Below are 20,381 nucleotides of genomic sequence, written 5' to 3' on the forward strand. Positions count from 1 at the left end.
ATAAAGAAGTTGTGGTACATATATACAATGGAAGACTCATTGGAAAAGACCCTGATGCTGGGAAAGATTGAGGGCAGGAGGAGAAGGGAGCAACAGAGGATGAGATGGTTGGATGGCATCATCAACTCAATGGACGTGAGTTTGAGCAAGCTCTGGGAGATGGTGAGGGACAGGAAAGCCTGGCGTGCTGCAGTCCATGGGGTCACAAAGAGTTGGACATGACTGAGAGACTGAACAACAAATATGCCATGGAATATTACTCAGCCATAAAAAGGAACAAATTGAGTCAATCGAAATGAAGTGGATGAACCTAGAGCCTGTTATACAGAGTGAAGTAAGTCAGAAAGAGAAAATCAAATATCATATATTAACACATATATATGGAATCACTTCTTGATAAGGCTCTAGGTTCCAGTTGTGCCAGATCCCAGAGACCACAGTGAATTGGAAGTATCACCAGTCTTCTCCAAGCAGACTGCCAGAGCTAAAAAATGAAAGTTTAAACATCAAAAGTACTCTATGAAATATTGTGAGGGGACATTGCTTTAGAGAGATCATCAAAAACTACTTAATGTCACTACCTTGACAACAATTCAGGAGAAAATTTGTTCCACTTTGCTTCCTTTCTTCAAGCTCCTTGCGAGCTGCAGAAGCAATTCTGGTAAAGATACTTCACGTGAAAAAAGTCTTGATAGACCCAAGTTTTAAGTGCAACCTGCCTCTTTGTCTGCTTTCTCAGTTCTTGATCCATTTCATTTGAGTGCCTTTTTTCCCCTGTTTTCATCACTCACTTGGTTTCCTCTATATTATTTTTTAAATTTATTTATTTAACTTTCTCTTTTGGCTATGCCACACAGCATGTGGGAATCCTAGTTCCCCGACCAGACATCAAACTCGCTCGCACCCCTTGCACTAGCAGCAGAGTCTTAACCACTGGACCACCAGGGAAGCCCCTTGGTTTCCTCCATCCAGGGTCATAGTTTTGGCCTCCCAGTAATAAATGATGAGGAGAAGAATTCAAGGTACTAGGTAGTAGAGAAACCATGTGGACAGTGAGGACCAAAAGTCAGAAATGCTCTTGGCACTAGATGCTAAGAACTGTAGCAAAATAAGATAAATGGTTTATTTCCACAAACTCATAAATGTAGAGAATGGCACCCCTATATATACCAAGAACTACTTTGCCTAAGGATTCATGTGGGAAAGGAAAGGAACATGAAAGGATTTAAATGATGCCTTTGAACTAGCACTGGCAAGGGCCAAGGCAAAGAAAATGGCAACAAAAAGACAAGAGATGTGTATGTACATCTGCTAGTCCCTTTGAGGAAGGAAGGGACTGGGAAAGAGCAAGGGGAACAGGCAAGTGGAGGCGAGGAAGGAGAGAAGGGCCCAAAGAACTGGAGAGACAGAAAGAATGAGCCACCAAAGGAGAATCTGGGCAACTGCTTGCTTTCTGCTGCCAACCCTGCACCATCGTGATGTCAGCAGGGCTCCTCCAGTGCCCGAGCTTGCCAGTAAGTGGTGGGACACACACAGCTTTGTTGACACATCTCCTTTCTCCCATAAGGCATCACCAGAGTAATTTGTAACAAACACATCCTCCTGGTTAATCCTCCCATGTTTCTTTTTCTTTCCTTCTTACACACTCATCATCAGAAGTTGTAACTGTGTAATTATTAGGCCTTTGATTTAAGGAAAAAGCACAATTTCTGAGACTCAAGTTACCATGTGGCATATGTAACAAAGCAGAGAAATAGTTTCAGTTGGAGGGAAGAATTTTGACTATTTCACGCAATGTTTTGAGTGGTTTTACAGGGATCTGAAATCAGTTATATAATAGGCAGATCTATTTTGTGTTGTTAAAAAAACCGTTGGGGGAGGTGACTGGACAGTGGTAGGACTGTAGCTACTGGATAATGAGCGTAGAGGGCTTTGCTGTCTTGGTGGGATGGTGGGAAAACAACTCCAATGGCTTAAAGTGGTTATTTGGCCCTGACAACATGTTTCATAGTCTTAGAAGTTCAAAATCAATATGCTGTTAAAAAAGCTTAGCTTCATCAGAAAATTAAATCTCCTAGAGCATTAATTTCATTTTTAAAGTCAGTTTTGTTTGTGTGAAGTTGTACTTTTTGAATAATAGGTACAATCTTGAAAAGCTGAGTGAAGTCATATATTTAACAAACCCATGACTACCTACTCTGTAGTAGATATTTTTTATAGATAAAATTTGTGTTTAAATTTACCATAAGCCTCACTACTTAAGGAATCTTTGTAGTATATATTATTGTAAATTACAAGAATTCGTTATAATATGCATAATTTTAATGTGCTATTCATTTATAAATTGCTATATTTTGTGCTCTGTAGTCTGAAAAAGTGGTACTTTGTAGTAAAACCTTAAAACTTTTAGTTGAAGTTTTTGAGATTTTTAGTTCCTTTATTTAGCCATTCTTACATTTATGGGCTTCCCTGATGTCTCAGATGATAAAGAATCTACCTGCAATGCAGGAGATCAAACCTGGGTTTGATCCCTGGGTTGGGAAGTTCCCCTGGAGAAGGGAATGGCTACCCACTCCAGCATTCTTGCCTGGAAAACTCCTTGGACAGAGGAGCCTGGTGGGCTACAGTCCATGGGATCACAAAGAGTCAGACACTATTGAACAGCTAACAGTTTCACTTTCACAGTTTCACATTATATTAAGAAACTGGAAAAGTGGGGAAGTTTGTGGTAAAAAATCCAATAATTTCTACCAAAGTAATTAAAAACTTGGTATTCAAACAGTCACACAGTTAATTTTTTTATTCTCCGTGAAGGGAGAAAGGGGTAGTTTTAAGTATATCTGTGTTGCAGGGCAAATTCTTAGCCTACCAAAGAACAAACTTTCTTTCAGCATATTACAAGCACAATTATAATACTAAGAATCAATATATTTCTCAGTGAAGCATGCATATTCATTATAGTAAATCTTGGGTGACTTTGACTTGGCCACATGTTATTAGTTATTATTTATATTTCTATTTATTCTTTAATAAAACTAAGTTGTCATAAAATTACCAATTAAAATGAACATTCTTCCTAGTAAATATAAAATAAGAATTTGCTCTATTGGTGGGCCTCTCTTCACCAGTTACAGACACAAGGTGTATGAATATATATATATTTATAAGGCTCAAAGGTTTATTTCTCTGTTTCTCTGGAAGTTTCCTTTGCAGCTTCACAGCCAAGGTCAGGTGATTTGTGCCTGAAGTAGGAAAGCACTTTTAATATGACACCAGTCTCTAGGTAATTTTCAATTCTCTTTTCAATACAGAAAAGCAGAGGATAGAGAGCAGGCTGCAGAAGTAAGCTTCCTGTGTGGGGTCTGAAGGCTGGCAGGACTTAGTGAACTACAGCACTGTATGCAAGAGAGTCTGGGGAGTGCTGAATAAATGAACTGTCGTTGTGTCTAGGCATACGCGGTCTATTTGTTAGGCGAATAGCAGAGGTCAAATCTGGGATCATAGTGGGGCTTGCGTAGTTGTAATTACAGTTCTCAGGCCAGGTTGCTACTTCTAGCCCAACTCTGTGGACATCTGAAAACATCTTGAACATTTCAAAGTAATGAAAGCTGTCCAAATGGAGCTTGGATGTAGTCTTGGGAGTTTCTGTTGCCAGTTTCTATTCTCGAATGCATTGCCGTGTTTACGCTCTTCTTGGCTTTCCCATCTTATTAACCAGCTCTCCTCCCAAGGACAGTGAAGTCGAGCAGAGCAAACTGCTGGCTAGGGCTGCTCCAGCCTTGCTGAAGGGCAAAGGGTAAGTTAAAGCCAGAGTGTGCTGAAACCCTGAATTAACTGAACTAAAAATGCAGATTTCTTGTGTCAAAGATGCTTTGTGTTTGACAGACCATCTTTGATTTAGTCAAAGCAGCTTCATCATAACCCCATTAACAGCACCAAGTAGTTATTTTGAGTAGACACATCTGTGTTGTTACTTGCTTTCCCTGATTTCCTTGTTAAAATGACTAAGCTTCAGATTTGATCTTCCAAAAGATAATCTTTGCTTACAACCTATTTCAGTGTATTTACTGTACAGATGAATTTCTTGGACTTCGTGGTTTGAAGAATGCAAATCCGCATTCTTAAAAGTTACTTGACCTAAGTGGAAATCTTTTTTTAAGTGAGTGAAATGACACTGTGAATTTCATGGTTTGGATTTTGCTTGTGTTTTTTCATAGAACATCGCTTAGTTTTCCTTTACCTGCTTGGTTTTCTAAATGCCCTTACTGCCACAAACTCACTTCTGCCTGCCCCACTTATTTCTGTCTACCTCTCCTAACATCCTTTCTTTCCTCCTGCCCCTGTTTCAGGATACAGTACAGCCTGAATGTGGCAGACAGGCTAGCTGATGAACATGTTCTCATCGGGTTGTATGTCAACATGCTCCGGAACATCCCACCATGGTTAGTGCAGGGTTGGCTGCTTGACTGTCCTGAGAGAGGGGAACAGTCTGATCTCTTGACAAGCAGTCTCAGCAAGGGTCAAAGTCACTGGATGGCAGAGGTGTCACTAAAGTACTTTTCTAATCAATTCAATTAAAATATCTTGTGATATTACTTTGGACACTGCCCATCAACGTATCATAGAATTCACATTTTTGCTAATATCTCAGCTAAAGGACAAGTTGTATAAATGAGTGCTGTGCTAAATATTAGCATCTAGGGAAATTCAGGACTCTGGGTCCCTCTGGTCAATTCTGTGTTATATGTGCCATATCAAATTACTGCACGATGGTGATGCAAGAATTTGTCTTATTCCGAGGACTTGTGTGTTTCTGCCAATTTGGAGAACAATGCTCCATTCTCTTAAGATAGATGTGGAAAAGAAATAGGATGAGATCATACCATGGAAATCATTTCCTGAACAATGATAACAGTGGGAGAAATTGTCTTTCAACTCTTTCTTACAAATGTTTCAGGGTACTCGTCTTGATAGATGCAAAGCTTGTTTTCAAATGTGTTAAATGTGTGAATTCAGATAAAGTATTAGAATAACGGCATTCCTATAGTTTTCCCTTTCTATTTTAGTTGTGACATAGGAGATTCCTCCCATTGGTGCAAGTTAGTTAATAATAAATGTACATTTTCAATTTGAGTGGAAATAAATGGACAAACTGTATAATTATCCTATGTTTCATCCTAGTTTAGACAACTATTTTACAAATATGTTTTCCAAACCAGTTCCTTAGAAATATTTGATTTTACTTAATAACCCTAATATAATTTCTCTGAACTAAGAGCCTATGGATTTTTTTGAAGTCATAACTATGTAGGGGTTAAATTTCCTTTAAAATTGATTCCCTTTCTTCTACTGTGTCGCAGAAAGCATCCTTGAAACATTTGGCATCACTCACCACTTGGTATTGTTAACCACTTGTTTCTAGAACTTTCCTCTCTTGACTGCTTCTGATGCCTTAGAAATATTTTTTGAAAGATTACCACATGAGTTTAAGTGATGTATTGAATATGTATTTGTTTTAATAGTTATATATTTATCTTAATTTGTATTTAATATTCATATATATATATATTCAGCATATCAGTTTAATTTTTACTATATCCTCTGTTTTGGGAGATAAAGATGCACTCTTCAGCTAAACCCATCTCTTTGTTCAAATTTTCCCAGTTTGTAGATCAAACAGTTACTTTCTTTTCTTACATCTCTACCTCCCAAAACTACAAGTGGAAAAAGTAATGGTTTTCATCTTACTCCCAATAAATTTGGACCACCCCCAGTGTTATATGGTAGCTGAAACAACAGAACTAAATGCTTAAATTACCTCCCCCCAAAAAATCTGTGTTGGGAACCTTCAAAGGAGGATATAGTAAAGATCCAATCATGTCTAAGGCAATGCCGAGATCTCATGCCATGTCCTCCCCTGTAATTCTAAACACATTCCAATTATTTCTACAGTTCTTCTTTGACCTTTTCTTAATTAAAGTTGTAACAGAGAAATCTCCAAAGAGGAAAGCACGGAGTTTGACACTCCCAGCGCTTTTCCCTCCTCAAGTGGTTAATCATATTGACTTGATGGCCACTTAAGACCATAAAACTGTCTCAGCAGAGACACCTTACATTGACTTGATAAAAGCTAGATGTGATTTGTATTTTGAAAACAAAGCAGAATTTAAGACTGATCAATGAAGCCGACTCCATTTTAATAGCTCCTGCTGTCCATAATTCTCACCGCTGTTTTCCATCCTTAAAAAATTCCAGCTTCTCTTTTCTCATTTTCCCCCTCCCTTTCCTTTATTGTAATTAGTTGCTAATGATTCCCCACACCTGCCAGGATTCTGTAAGTGATGAAGTGATCTCTCCTCTCCTTTATTATCATCATAGCTATGATACTTTACTGTCATTCAACTTAGTGAGATCTAGAATGATGGCAACCACAAGAGCTACTTTTTTTTAAGTATATGAAGCATATGATTGTGTTTTTATTTTGTTTTTGTTTTTTATTATTTTTATTGGAGTATAATTGCTTTACAGTGTTGTATTAGTTTCTACTCTACAGCAAAGTGAATTAGCTGTACATGCATCCCCTCTTTTTTGGATTTCCTTCCCATTTAGGTCAGACAGCATTGGGTAGAATTCCCTGTGCTATAAAGTAGGTTCTCATTAATTATCTATTTTGTGAAATTGAAAGTGCTAGTTGCTCAGTCATATCTGACCCTTTGCACCCCCATGGACTATAGCCCACCAGGCTCCTCTGTCCATGGAATTCTCCAAGCAAGAATATTGGAGTGGGTTGCCGTGCCCTTCTCCAAGGGATCTTCCCCACCCAAGGATCAAACCCAGGCCTCCCTCATTACAGGCAGATTCTTTACCTTCTGAGCCCCCGGGGAAGTAGATAGTATCAGCAGTGTATATATGTCAAGCCCAAGAGCAATGGTTTTAAAGTATTTGCCTCACAATAAGCATTGTGTTTAAAACTTTATTTACATAATTTCCCCTGGTCCTTAGATAAGCCTGTAGAGTAAATACTCTCATCCCCATTTTATCAATTGGTAAAGATACCAATTCAGAGAGTCTACATGATTCTCTCACAGACACGAACCCACTACACAGTGGGGCAAGGATTTCTACCTTCATCTACTTGATCCCAAGCTCATAACCACAATGCTACATTGCCTATTATAAAGCCTATATAAATGCATGCTCTCCAGAAAGCTCTTTCAGACACTCCACACTGTATCCACCACATCTCTATTTACTAAAATTGCATATCCTACTGTATTATTTTTATTTCATTTTAAGAGAGATTTTGAGCACATACTAGTAAAAGGAATTTTTAATAAATTACCATTTAGGTATTTAGTTCTGCGCATCATGATTTCTTATTTTAATTATAAGCTTCAAAAGGACAAAACTTCTCAGTCTCTTGGACCTCATGACAGCAGCCAGAATATTAATAATAAATTTTACATTTATGAAGTGCTTAAAAAATTGCAAAGCCCTTTACCATATATTGTTTAATCTGCTTGTCAAAGCCCGTAAGTTTGGATATTATTATTTCTATCTCACTGATAAGCAAATGCCGGTTCCAAGACATTAAGTGACTTATCCAAGGTCACCTGCCAGTGAGGTCTTTTGATCCTGAGTCCCATCTGTTTTCCACCTCATTTCTCAGTCTTCCTGTCTGTGCATCCTTCATGAGATGGTCTATAAACAGGAATCTAACAGTTGTTCTTGATTAAAAGGTACGTTTTTGCGATTATCCATATATGCTCCTAGTTCACTCTGGGTAGGGGCATTTTCCCCTATATCTATTCTCCCCTGTATCTACTTAACATAATGGGAAACTGACTCATTTGTAGACAGTCTGCTGCTAAATTCAAGATGTACTTTTGTGTCCTTGCTGGTTCTGATGTCAGATAAGCCAAACAAATAAACTGCAGCTCAAGGGAGAATTCCTAATTCCTAAGTGAAGTTTTAAAAGCCTTAGTGGTTTTCAAGCACCTTCTTCAGTGGTGGAGGAGGAGTCTGAGAGTCACACAATGAGGGCTTTTTCTGGCCTCCCCTAAAGCTTCCCCTGGTGGTTTATAGGACAATGGTGGCAGGCACACCAAGGAATATCAGAAACCAGCCCACAACTTGCAACTCTAACCATAATTATTAACCTTGATACTTACCAGTCAGATGTTCCTGGTTTGTTTCTTTCAACTCTGAAAAGATGGGCTTCCCCAATGGCCCAGAGGTAGAGAATCCACCTGTAATGCGAGAGTCGCAGGAGACATGGGTTCAATCCCTGGGCCAGGATGAACCCCTGGAGGAGGGCACGGCAACCCACTCCAGTATTCTTGCCTGGAGAATCCCATGGACAGAGCAGCCTGGTGGGCTACAGCCCATGGGGTCTCAAAGAGTTGGACATGACTGAAGCGACTTTAGCACGCACAGGAGGGAAGAAGGCAGCCCAGTGTAGGCCACCACCTAAGCTTTGATGTCACGGTCCATTGCTGTCACTTTGTCAGGCCGCTGATCTCATATAACTAGGTTAAAATTTGTCCTGCTTATTGTTTTTCTTGAGTATGAGAAATTGGACATTTTGATGCCTATTTCTGGGTTTCACATATGAGGTCTAAGTAGTCATTGGCTCACTTGCTTCCTTTTTTTTTTTTTTGCAGCACCACACAGCTTGTGGGATCTTAGTTCCCCAAGCAAGGATTGAACCCAAGCTCCCTGCAGTGAAAATACACAGTCCTAAGCACTGGACCACCAGGAAATCCCCTTGCCTCTTTTAATAGATTCCTACGACACTTAAGTTCACAGCCCAGACCACTCCCCAGGGCTGTAGGTTTGTGTGTGATCTGACCTGCGCCTACCCCTCTCCTAGCCTCAGCTCCCTCAGAGTTTTCCCACTCAACCACAATACTTAGTCACATCAGTTTTGGATCAGTTCCTTGAAAATACTCCTAAAACTGCCTCAATAACCATGATACTAGCTTTTCCCTATGCCTAGAACATTCTTCCCCATTTTCCTCCTTCCCTTTCCTTCCACACACATGACCTTTCTCTTTCTCTGACTTTCAAAATACTGATTAAAGGGACCTACCTCCTCAGGTAGGTGTCCCACACTAGTCTGATCATGGGACACTGTGTATTTCATTCCTGTCATAACTGTAATCATTCATTGCTTGGTTAGTTGGTTCACTACCTACCTTCCGCTTATGGGGCAGACCTTCTCAGACTCATTCACCACCATCTCTGTGGCATCAGCATGGTGCCTGGCATACCGCAGATGCCCAGTAAAGGCCCACTGGGGTTGGAGACTATTGATAGTACTATAGACACAAAATTCCCTCTCACTCTAAACAAAATTTGTGAAGAGTCCTCAGAAAAAAATTTTTACTATAAAAATGCTTTCTACTATTAAAAACAATCACCTATTATAAATTAGCCCTGAAATTAGTATAAGAGTATAAAGTAGGTTGTTGTGGATCACAGCAAACTGTGGAAAATTCTTAGAGAGATGGGAACACCTGACCACCTGACCTGCCTTCTGAGAAACTTGTATGCAGGTCAAGAAGCAACAGTTAGAAATGTGCATGGAACAACAGACAGGTTCCAAATCAGGAACGGGGTACATCAAGGCTGTATATTGTCACCCTGCTTATTTAACTTCTATGCAGAGTACATCATTCGAAATGCTGGGCTGGATGAAGCACAAGCTGGAATCAAGATTGCCAGGAAAAGTATCAATAACCTCAGATATGCAGATGACACAACCTTATGGCAGAAAGCAAAGAAGAACTAGAGAGCTTCTTGATAAAGTGAGAGGAGAGTGAAAAGTTGGCTTAAAACACAACATTTAGAAAACTAAGATCATGGCATCTGGTTCCATCACTTCATGGCAAATAGATGGGAAAGCAATGGTAACAGTAAGAGCCTTTATTTTGTTGAGCTCCAAAATCACTACAGATGGTGACTGCAGCCATGAAATTAAAAGACTCTTGCTCCTTGGAAGAAAAGCTATGACCAACCTAGACAGCACAGACATTACTTTCTCGACAAAGATCCGTTTAGTCAAAGCTATGATTTTTCTAGTAGTCATGTATGGATGTGAGAGTTGGACTATAAAAAAGCTGAGCGATGAAGAATTGATGCTTTTGAACTGTGGTATTGGAGAAGACCCTTGAAAGTCTCTTGGACTGCAAGGAGATCCAACCAGTCAATAAAGGAAATCAGTCCTGAATATTCATTGAAAGGACTGATATTGAAGCTGAAACTCCAATACTTTGGCCACCTGAGGCAGAGAGCTGACTTCTTAGAAAAGACCTGATGCTGGGAAAGGCTGAAGGCAGGAGGAGAAGGGGACAACAGAGGATGAGATGGCTGGATGGCATCACCAACTCGATGGACATGAGTTTGAGCAAGCTCCAGAAGTTGGTGACGGACTGGGAAGTCTGGTGTGCTACAGTCCATGGTGTCGCAAAGAGTTGTACATGACTGAGCAACTGAACTGAACTGATAAACTAGGTGAAAAGTCAAGTATTAAACTTGACTTAGGTAGAGGTGATAAATGTGGATGAAGATCATCATTAGCAATTCACTGATGTGGCAAAAGCAACTAATAAGGATAAAAAAAATAATTAAAGTGATATTGGGCAAAAATAAATTTTTAATGTCCTCTGATCTTTTTGACTTTGTGCTAGTTCACTATGGCTACTATAACAAAATACCACAGACTGTGTGATTTGAACAACAGTTTATTTTCTTATGGTTCTGGAGGATGGAAGTCCGAGACAATGGAGCCAGCAGTGCTGTTTCTCCTGAGGCCTCTCTCCTTGGCTTGCAGATGGCTGTCATCTTTCCGTGTCCCCACAGAGCACGTTTTCTCTGAGCACATACATCCCTGGTATCTCTTCCTCTTTTTAAGGACTCCAGTCATATTGGATTACAGTCCCACCCTTACGACCTCATTTAACCTTAATTCCCAGGTGGCGCTAGTGGTAAAGAACCCACCTGCCAATGCAGGAGACATAAGAGATGTGGATTTGATCCCTGGGCCTGGGAAGATCCCCTGGAGGAGAGCATGGCAACCCACTCCAGTATCCTTGCCTGGAGAATCCAGTGGACAGAGGAGCCTAGTGGACTGCAGTTCATGGGGTCACACGGACCTCATTTAATCCTAATTACCTCTGCAAAAGCCCCACCTCCAAATACAGTCACTGTGGATTACAGGCTTCTGCAGTAGCTCAGATGATAATGAATCTCCCTGCAATGTGACAGACCCAGGTTCCATCCCTGGGTCAGGAAGATCCCCTGGAGAAGGGGGGATACTGACTCCAATATTCTCTGGATTAGGGCTTCAACACTAATTTGAAGAGAGATAATTCAGTCTAAAACACATCTACACTGAATCCACTGAACTGTATGCCTTTAATTTTTTTAATGTATAGGCTAAGATTTGATTGATTTTTTTCAGTAAATGTGCTTTTGAAAAGGGTAAGTTTATTGCAACCTATTGAAGGAAAAAATTATTATCCACACATACTGGAAGTATCTTCTTTTGAGTTTTTATCTTCTTGTTAACACTACTCCTTTTCTTCTTTAAAATATTTTGGACCTTCAGTCATAGTACTAGACTTCTGAGAAAGATACTTCCTTAGCATCCTAAAAATGTAGACCTGAAGAATGTCACACATACCAGTGCACATATCTGCATGAACTGCAGTGTACTCACAGGGGTTTTCTCAGCATAATCAATCAGATGATAAATTGATTTTTAAGATGAATCCATTTCCCTGTTATAAATTCTAATATATTTTACATTTCCATGGAAAATGAGAGTGACACTACCAGTCTGATGAGGTTTTTGATGTAGATGAGCTAGTATGGTACTGGTAACACAGGAATAAATTCAGTGTTAGTTACTCACTTAATTTTGAATAGAGTTGAAGGCACATAAGTTAGATTTTAAATCCCATTTTGTAAAACCAGTGCATTGTAATATGATAAAAATAAGCACTGTTAGCTCATGGATCATCATCAATATTGTTGAGCTGATTAACTTTAGAGTGTGCTTTCTCCAAATGTGCTAAAATAAAGAATGCAGAATGGGACATGGTCACATATGTTGCTTGATAAGTTGTATAAATGGGACATTTTGATTAAAAATTCATGGCACTTTGCATTTTGCATACAGAAATAAGAGAAGACTATCACTGTTAAGCTAATTCTTTCCTTTATTTAGGAAATTAGAGATATAGAGACTACCTATTACTTCTATAAAATCCTTCATTGTTTCAGCTAAACTGTTTTTCTTCTTTTTGATGTAACCTGAAATATTGACCAGTAACCAATCACATTTTCTTGAGCAAAAACACTTGACTTATAGATAAGGACGTCATGGTGCAAAAAAAAGGTATACCAAATAATATTACCTGTTATAGGTAAGAGTAACAAAGGATACTTCAATCAGCCTTACCATGTACCCTGTCACGGCTATAAATGCTTTACATGGTCATCCTTCCAATAAGCCATGTAGTAAGTTACCACTGTATCCCTGTTTTATAGATGAGAAAATTGAGGCACAGAGAGGTTAAGTGATTTTTGCAGGGTCACACAGCTAGTAATTGAGAGAGCTAAGGTTTGCATCCAGAAATGACCCGGTCCAACCTTGTACCCACTCTTGTATAACACTGCTACCTGCTATTCACCCTTCCTAAGTATAAGCATTTCTTTTCAGTGGGAACTTACCTCTTTGACACCATCTGCAATCTAATCTTTAAAACAACAACAAAATGTGAGCCAAAAGAGAATTTGCCATTATTGAAGCAGTGGGATGGGAAAGATCTACTGTTGATAAATACAAATGAGTACAACGACATTTCCATGAACGTGAATACCTGTACAAAGCAGATAAGGAATCTGTATGCAGCCATAAAATGTATCTTCATTTTTTAACTCTGCCAAGCATAAATAATTAGTTGGTTTTAGATGGCATGGCTAGTGTTGAAACACAGTATTTCATCTGTATTCTTCTGATTTTCTCAAAATGTTGAGGATGTATACAGAGTCAAACAGGATTCAAAAGAGGCGGTCCTAAGACCATGACATTGCAAGCCTAAATGAGCTAACCTCTATTTGTTCTTTTGTCCAACTGGTTCTTGGGTAGTTCCTGTTTCAAGCACTGTGCTAAACACTCAAGTTCCCAGGGTGAAAAGATTGAACCATTCTCGTTTCAGAGAAGTTACAATTTAGTTAAGGATAAAGGCAAATGAAAAAGGCAATTATTATAAAATGCAAAGAGATAACAGTTATAATAAGAGCAGTGCAGTGCAGAGTGCTGTGGAATTTATAAGGAGCAATGGATCTGAATTTGGAGGTTGGACAAGAGGGCAGGAAATGGCAGTTAAAGTCAATACCATAATGAAGAGAAATTAGCCAAGTGGAAGTGGGTGGGAGAGGCAGAGAGATTGTTTAGAGCACAGAGAATACGGTGCATTTGAGCTTAAGTGTGGTAAAGCCATGGGAGTGAAAGATGAAGCTAGACTATGCAGGACCTTAGAAGTCTTCTTTAGGAGTTTGAACAATGAGAACCTACTGAAGAATGTTCTGTATAGAAATGCTTCAACCAACCTCACTTTTGAAAGATGGATGACTCTAGGACAGAAAATGAATTGGAAGAAAGAATAACTCAAATCAGAGTAAACGTTGAGAGGACTTTACACTCATTCAGGATAAGATGACAGTGGCCTGGGCCACATCAGGGGCAGCTGGAATTGAAGGAAATGGAAGAATTTGAGAGTGTGTAGAGGTAGAAGGTATAGCCTTGGTGGACGATTATAACATAGTGGGTTGTCAAAGTCAGGGTCTTGATAAAGGAGTTTGAAGGCACCCCTAAAGAGAAGGCTTTCTTTTTGTAAGTTGCTATTATCATTATTATTATCATCCATGAAGATTCCTATGGCATTTTGCTCTCAACCAACTGTTAAAGAAAAGTCATCCTCCCCTTGTGTGTATGTGTGTGTATGTGTGTGTGTGTGTGTATGTGTGTGTGTGTTAGTCACTCAGTCATGTCCGACTCTTTCCAACCCCATGGACTGTAGCCCACCAGGCTTCTCTGTCCATGGAATTCTCCAGGCAAGAATACTAAAGTGGGTAGCCATCCCCTTCTCCAGGGGATTTTCCTGACCCAGGGATCAAATCCAGGTCTCCTGCATTGCAGACAGGTTCTTTACCACCTGAACCACTAGGGAAGAAGACTCCTATGGCATTTTGCTCGTAACCAACTGTGAAAGATAAGGAAAAAGTCATCCTCCCCTTTAAGTAATAACTAGTAATGCCTTCTTGGGCAGTAATCTTCCTAATAGCTATTTGCATTTTAATAAAAGAGCAGTCACACTTAATGACCATAAAAAGTAATCTCTAGTGATAAAGTTTCTGTCACCATTCTGACAAATGGAAAAAATACTAAGGAAAAATGAAGAGGTATTTCTGGTGCCCTTTGGATCACCTTATTATTTGTTTTGGTTTTTTAACATAAGTGAATCTTTTCACGACCCAAGTGTAGACAAATACATTTTTTTACATTTATTCTGATTTTTTTTTTTTTTTTTTTTGCTGCATATCTTGTAGTATTTTAGATCCTCAACCAGGGATTGAATGACCCTGAGCCCTCAGCAGTGAGAGTGTGAAGTCCTAAACCCTGGGCCGCCAGGGAAACAGGCCTGTAGAGATACCAGAGAAATGTGAACGAACGTTGAGTTCCCGGAAATCGCTACTACATCATAATTTAGGAAGTCCTAGCTCTGCCGGGGCCACTCAAGTCTCCCAGATGCCACTTTGAAATCACAGCAACAGACGCTGGCCGTGTGTTTAAGATAGAAAATGGAGAGCTTGCAAAGTAATAGATTTCCCCATTCTACACAGCAGCCTCTTTTTAATTCATCATGGTCTTGTAGCAAGATTATACAATCTGGAAATGAATAGGCAAGGATGGAGATGATGTTGGAGTTGGTATTTCTTTAATGATTTAGGGATTATTGGTCATTTAGTTTCGACTATTTGTAATTGAAGTCTTGAAATAATGGAATTTATTAGGGGACTGCTTCATTCACCCTTGTATAATGTGAACATACTGAAATTGCACATGTGAACTCATAAATCGTTTGTGTGTGCAAAGGGGCGATCCATCATTTCACCCCTCATTCACTCGGTGCTGGGGAAGGAGGGGCAGGGAAGTATGAGTTATAGCTTACTAGGCAAAATCCCATACCTTCACGTCTTACATTTCCAGGAGGCTCCTTTTATGTAACCTTCGTATTATTTATACCTTCTGGTCATTCATGATAAAAAGTACTTTTATCATGAGTTTTTTTTTTCCTTTATCAAGGTTTTTTTTAATTATTTATTTATCAAAACACTCACAAATGTTTTTGACAAAGTCACTTTCAGGCAGTCAAACAGATCGTTGTCCCAAGCTTAGAGCAGTGGGCCTTGTCTACATAAACTGTGTTGAATTAGACACATGGTCTCTAATATACCAACCAGAAAACGATAAATGTGTTAAAAATCAAATTAAATTGTTTCTTTGTGGGGCAGTTTTATTTTAAAGTAAGGACAGGATAACTTTCACTTTCTTATTAAAGCTGTAGCAAGAAATTCAGCTATTATTTTTAACCACTGCAAAGTGCAGACATGTATTATAAAACATCTGTTTTAAACATCCGTTTTAAAACATCCATTGTCCAGAACTAATTCAGCCTTTGGCTAGTAAAATAGTTTCTTATTCCAAGTCTGAATTTGTATGCTGATTGAAACCTCAATCCACTAGGAATAGTACTAAACATAGGTGAGCCCTGAATCAAAGAATATCTATCTTAAGGGAATATTTGTAAAATATCACAATGCTATATGAATATGAAAAATGATCTCTTTATACAGTTTATATTTAGGGTTCATTTCATTGTTTAACTTTTCCATTTTATTTTCAAGATCTTCTAGGTCCTTGCTACTCAGAATGAAATATTAACATATTTTGAGAGCTTGCTGGAAATGCAGGTTCTGTGATGCCATCCTATCCCACCACCCCCACTCTAGAATCAGAGACTGAATTTTCACAAGATCCCTCCATGATATGTATACACACTAAAGTTTAAGAAACCCTGCTCTAGATGGTTGTTGGATGGTATGTGACATTTTGAAGGAGACAAGAATCATTAGTGAATCTGAACAGGTTACTTCAGAGGCAAAATAACAATAAAATTATATTAACTAATATTTTTGAGCATTTAATGTATTCTAGGCATCATATTTTGATCCCTGGGTCAGGAAGATCCCCTGGAGAAGGGCACAGCAACCCACTTCAGTATTCTTGCCTGAAGAATCCCATGGTCAGGGGAACCTGGCGGGCTACAGTCCATGGGGTCGCTAAGAGTTGGACATGACTGAAGCGATTTAGCACAGCACAGGAATCATATTAGCTTGATGCTTTTTCCATGCATTATCTCCTTTGGGCAGCAGGAAATAGAAGACTATTTCTCTGATGATGGAGAAATAATTGGGTAAATGGAGAAATTCAGGAATATCCTAAGTAGGAAATGGCAACTTAGAGAAAAGGGCATAGTCTAGTGGAAGCATTCAGAATAAGAATAAATATAGTTTACTTATGTGAGAAATGTAGACAAAGCAGAGATAGTGGAGACAGGAATATCTTCCAAATGACCAGAAAAAAAAAGGTTACACTAATGTATTCTGCTGAGCCAAGAAGAGCTATTTTTGGAAGTGACATAGCTAATACGCTGAGTTTCACTTGTCTTCTCACTTTAGAACAAAGGTTAAAAGATTCTGTTGCATGTTTACTGTGTATGTAAATGTACACATAAATAATATAAATGTACGTTACTTTATGTGAAACCAAATCTTTTTTGGTGGGTAATTCTTATAACCTTAATGTTGGCAGAGAAGTGTGTCATTTTTAATGTATAATCATGAGGATTAATTTTTTTAAGGAACAAGCTTAAATGTAAGAGCCAGTGGAGGACAATATAAGTATATTTGGGGGTTGAGAAGAAACTGGTTTCTAATCTTGTTCCTGACCTGATACTCACCATAATAACTGATAAACCAAACTAGTTGGCTAATTAGTCTACTAACAGGATTAGTGTTACTGGTATGTCTCACAAACAAACAAACAAAAATTTTTTTAGTACCCAAAACTTAGTCTTAAGTGACGAGCTTTCTGAAATATCAGCTGTCTGGGAGAGTTGATAATGCTTCTATTTGCATTAGTGTTTTTTTTTTTCTTTCTTTCCTTCTTTTTTTTTTTTTTGGCTGCACCCCATGAGGCATGTGAGATCTTAGTTCCCCAACCACAGATCTAACCTACACCTCCTGCCTTGGAAGCACAGAATCTTAAGTGCCAGGGAAGTCCTTCAGTTTTTAGGAGGTTTTTAAGGGGTCAGACTAATCTTATCCTAGTAGGAAGAATTTTCATAAATTTATAGGAGACACTAAATGATTCACACCATTAGAAACCATTGCTATTAATGTAATTCTACTTTTCTGAAAAGTGAAGTCGCTCAGTTGTGTCCGACTCTTTGCAACCCCGTGGACTGTAGCCTACCAGGCTCCTTGGTCCATGGAATTTTCTAGGCAAGAGTACTGGAGTGGGTTGCCGTTAAGTAAATATAAAACAGCAAGTTACCTGGGTAGTAATATTGTAGATGAGAAATTATATTCATCGTATACTGCTGTATAAGAAATTACCCCAAAGTTTAGCAGCTTGAAATAACAAGACAGTGGGTTAGAAATCCATGTATGGCTTAGGTGTCTGTGGCTGAGGACCCGGGGTGCTGATCAAACTGTCCACTGGGCTGTGGTCTCATCTAAAGGCCCTACTGAAAAAAATAAAAAAATAAAAAAAAATAAAGGCCCTACTGAAGGCAGTCCAGTCACATGGTTACTAGCCAACTTCAGTTCCTCCTCACCTAGGACTTGCCACAGAGCAGCCTATGACATGGCTTCCAGCTTCCTACAGGGCAAGCAACCCAAAAGAGCTCAAGAGACAGGAAAATAAAAGCATGTCCAAGACGGAAGTCAGGGCCTTTTTATAACCTAGTCTTAGAAATTACCTTCCATCACTTCGGCCACGAGCCATTAACTAGAAGCAAGTCTCTAAGTCCTGTCCATTATAAAGGGAGAGGGTTACACACAGGAGTGTGAATATCAGGAGGTGGGGATCCCTGGGACCCGACCACAATCCGTTTCTTCTTCCGTCTTGCTTTCTTATTGTCTAACACATCAGTTTCCCAAGGAGTACATGTTACTGGGGTAATAAAGAAATAAAATGGTTAAAGGCAATACAACTTAAAGTATTGATCAGAAATATTGATCAGAAAAGTCACTGCTCCTTGGACCTTTCTTAGTAAGTCAAGATTTATTAATGACCTTCCTGGCCACATATTAGATCATGTCATGGCTTCCCTGATGGTTCAGATGGTAAAGAATTTGCCTGCAATGCAGGAGACATAAGCGACACGGGTTCAGTTCCTGGGTCAGAAAGATCCCCTGGAGCAGGACATGGCAACTCACTCCAGTATTTTTGCCTGGACAGTCTCATGGACAGAGGAGCCTGGCGAGCTACAGTCCATGGGGTTGCAAAGAGTCAGACATGACTGAGTGACTAACACTTTCACTTTTCACTTTTTCAGGAATCTGAGTCTGATGTTAATAATCTAACAGGACTTTGTTTTGGCTTTCAAATTTTTTGCACTGAAAAATTGAAAGAGCAAGCCCCTCCCCGTTCCCTGGGTGGTAGTATGAACGAGTCTGTCTTTCTCAGTTGCCTAACAGGCTCCTTCTTGCTCTGTCCTCAACAGTATGCTTGAGAGCTCCAACCGGCTTGATGAAGAGCACCGGCTGATCGCCAGATACGCGGCCAGACTGGCGGCAGAGTCCACTTCGTCTGTAAGTAGTCTGCGTGCGAGATGTCACATCGACCGTGGTCCTGTTGCTGGTGCCACAACAGCAAAGCCAAGTGGTTGCTAGTGAGCCATCTGCGAGACCTAAAAACAATCCGGCTTCTGCTGCTTCCATTTTTTACTTTTCAGGAATCATTCTGGTCTGGCGTGAATCAGAGCTTGAGGAATTCTGGGACAACAGTGCTGAATCAGCCCAACTCCTGATTTCTCTGGATAATGTCTAATCAATAAATACAAAGAGCAAGCGATGACTCAAATCCACAACTGGCTAAGATAAATTCCTGCTTTTATCAGTATGGAAGTGATGCAGTGGTAAAGAACCCACCTGCCAATGCAGGAGATATAGGAGACATGGGTTTCAATCCCTGGGTTAGGAAGATCTCCTGGAGTAGGAAATGGCACCCCACTCCAGTATTCTTGCCTGGGAAATTCCATGGACAGAGGAACTTGGTGGACTACAGTCCACAGGGTCACAGAGAGTTGACCACAACAAGCAACTGAGAAGGAAATGGCAACCCACTCCAATATTCTTGCCTGGAGAATCCCAGGGAAAAGGAGCCTGGTGGGCTGCCATCTATGGGGTTGCACAGAGTCGGACACGACTGAAGCAACTTAGCAGCAGCAGCAGCAAGGAACTGAGCACAGAACCAAAATACATACAAAATATGTACAAGAAAGAGAAAAAGATGTCATAAAATTTAAAAAAAAAAAAACCTTCATCACTTGTCAAAGGTGCCAAAGGCCAGACTTAGCTATAGAAGACCATTTAGAATGTAAAATATAGGACCTCACAATTCTTCAATAGCAATACAAATTGTATCTTTGTTAAAAGAAATGCTAAATTAAAAAGCAATAGAAAAACTTTATGAAAGCCAGAGCTTCACCAAGTTTAAACCTTTCCCTACAGTTAGTTTTCTGGAATTAAAATTCAGGCAGCATTTCTCCATGTCTTTGGGCTTAGACAATGGGTGCTATTTTTTTAAAGCTTGACATTCTGTGGTAGAAAGATTAGTTTTTAATTTTTTTTAATTTGCTTTAAAAATAATTAAAAATTGGGGGGAATTTTTATAATGTAGAGCAAAGAAAGCACAGAGAAATCTACATAATCTGACCCTGTTATTTATTTTTGATTGTGCTGGGTCTTCATCGCTGTTCCATGCGGGCTTTCTCTAGTTGCAGTGCGCAGGCTTCTCATTGCAATGGCTTCTTTTTTGTGTGTGGAGCCTGGGCTGTAGGGCGTGTGGGCTTCAGTAGTTGTGGTGCATGGGCTTAGTTGCCCTCTGGCATGTGGAATCTTCCCAAATAGGAATCTAATCTGTGTTCTCTGCATCGGCAGGCAAATTCTTAACCACTGGACCACAAGGGAAGTCCTGACCCTTTTTCTACAAAACAATATCAAATAATCGCTTCACTAAA

The 20,381-nt window shown here is 39.5% G+C and overlaps 1 protein-coding gene across 25 annotated transcripts in view; it reads left to right on the plus strand.

The window, feature by feature from the left end:
• Positions 1–20,381, plus strand: part of DTNA (dystrobrevin alpha) — a 419,063-nt gene that overhangs the window by 355,720 nt on the left and 42,962 nt on the right. For 16 of the 25 annotated variants that reach the window (XM_070452810.1, XM_070452805.1, XM_070452802.1 and 13 more), the window contains 3 exons: positions 3,719–3,796; positions 4,350–4,442; positions 18,864–18,951. In XM_070452810.1, coding sequence (XP_070308911.1) covers positions 3,719–3,796; positions 4,350–4,442; positions 18,864–18,951 — 259 coding nt within the window. The remainder of the gene's footprint in view (positions 1–3,718; positions 3,797–4,349; positions 4,443–18,863; positions 18,952–20,381) is intronic. The other 9 variants (XM_070452816.1, XM_070452819.1, XM_070452820.1 and 6 more) reach the window with 2 other exon arrangements.

This window comes from Odocoileus virginianus, chromosome 22 (genome assembly GCF_023699985.2).
Source record: "Odocoileus virginianus isolate 20LAN1187 ecotype Illinois chromosome 22, Ovbor_1.2, whole genome shotgun sequence".
NCBI classification, from domain to species: Eukaryota; Metazoa; Chordata; class Mammalia; order Artiodactyla; family Cervidae; genus Odocoileus; species Odocoileus virginianus.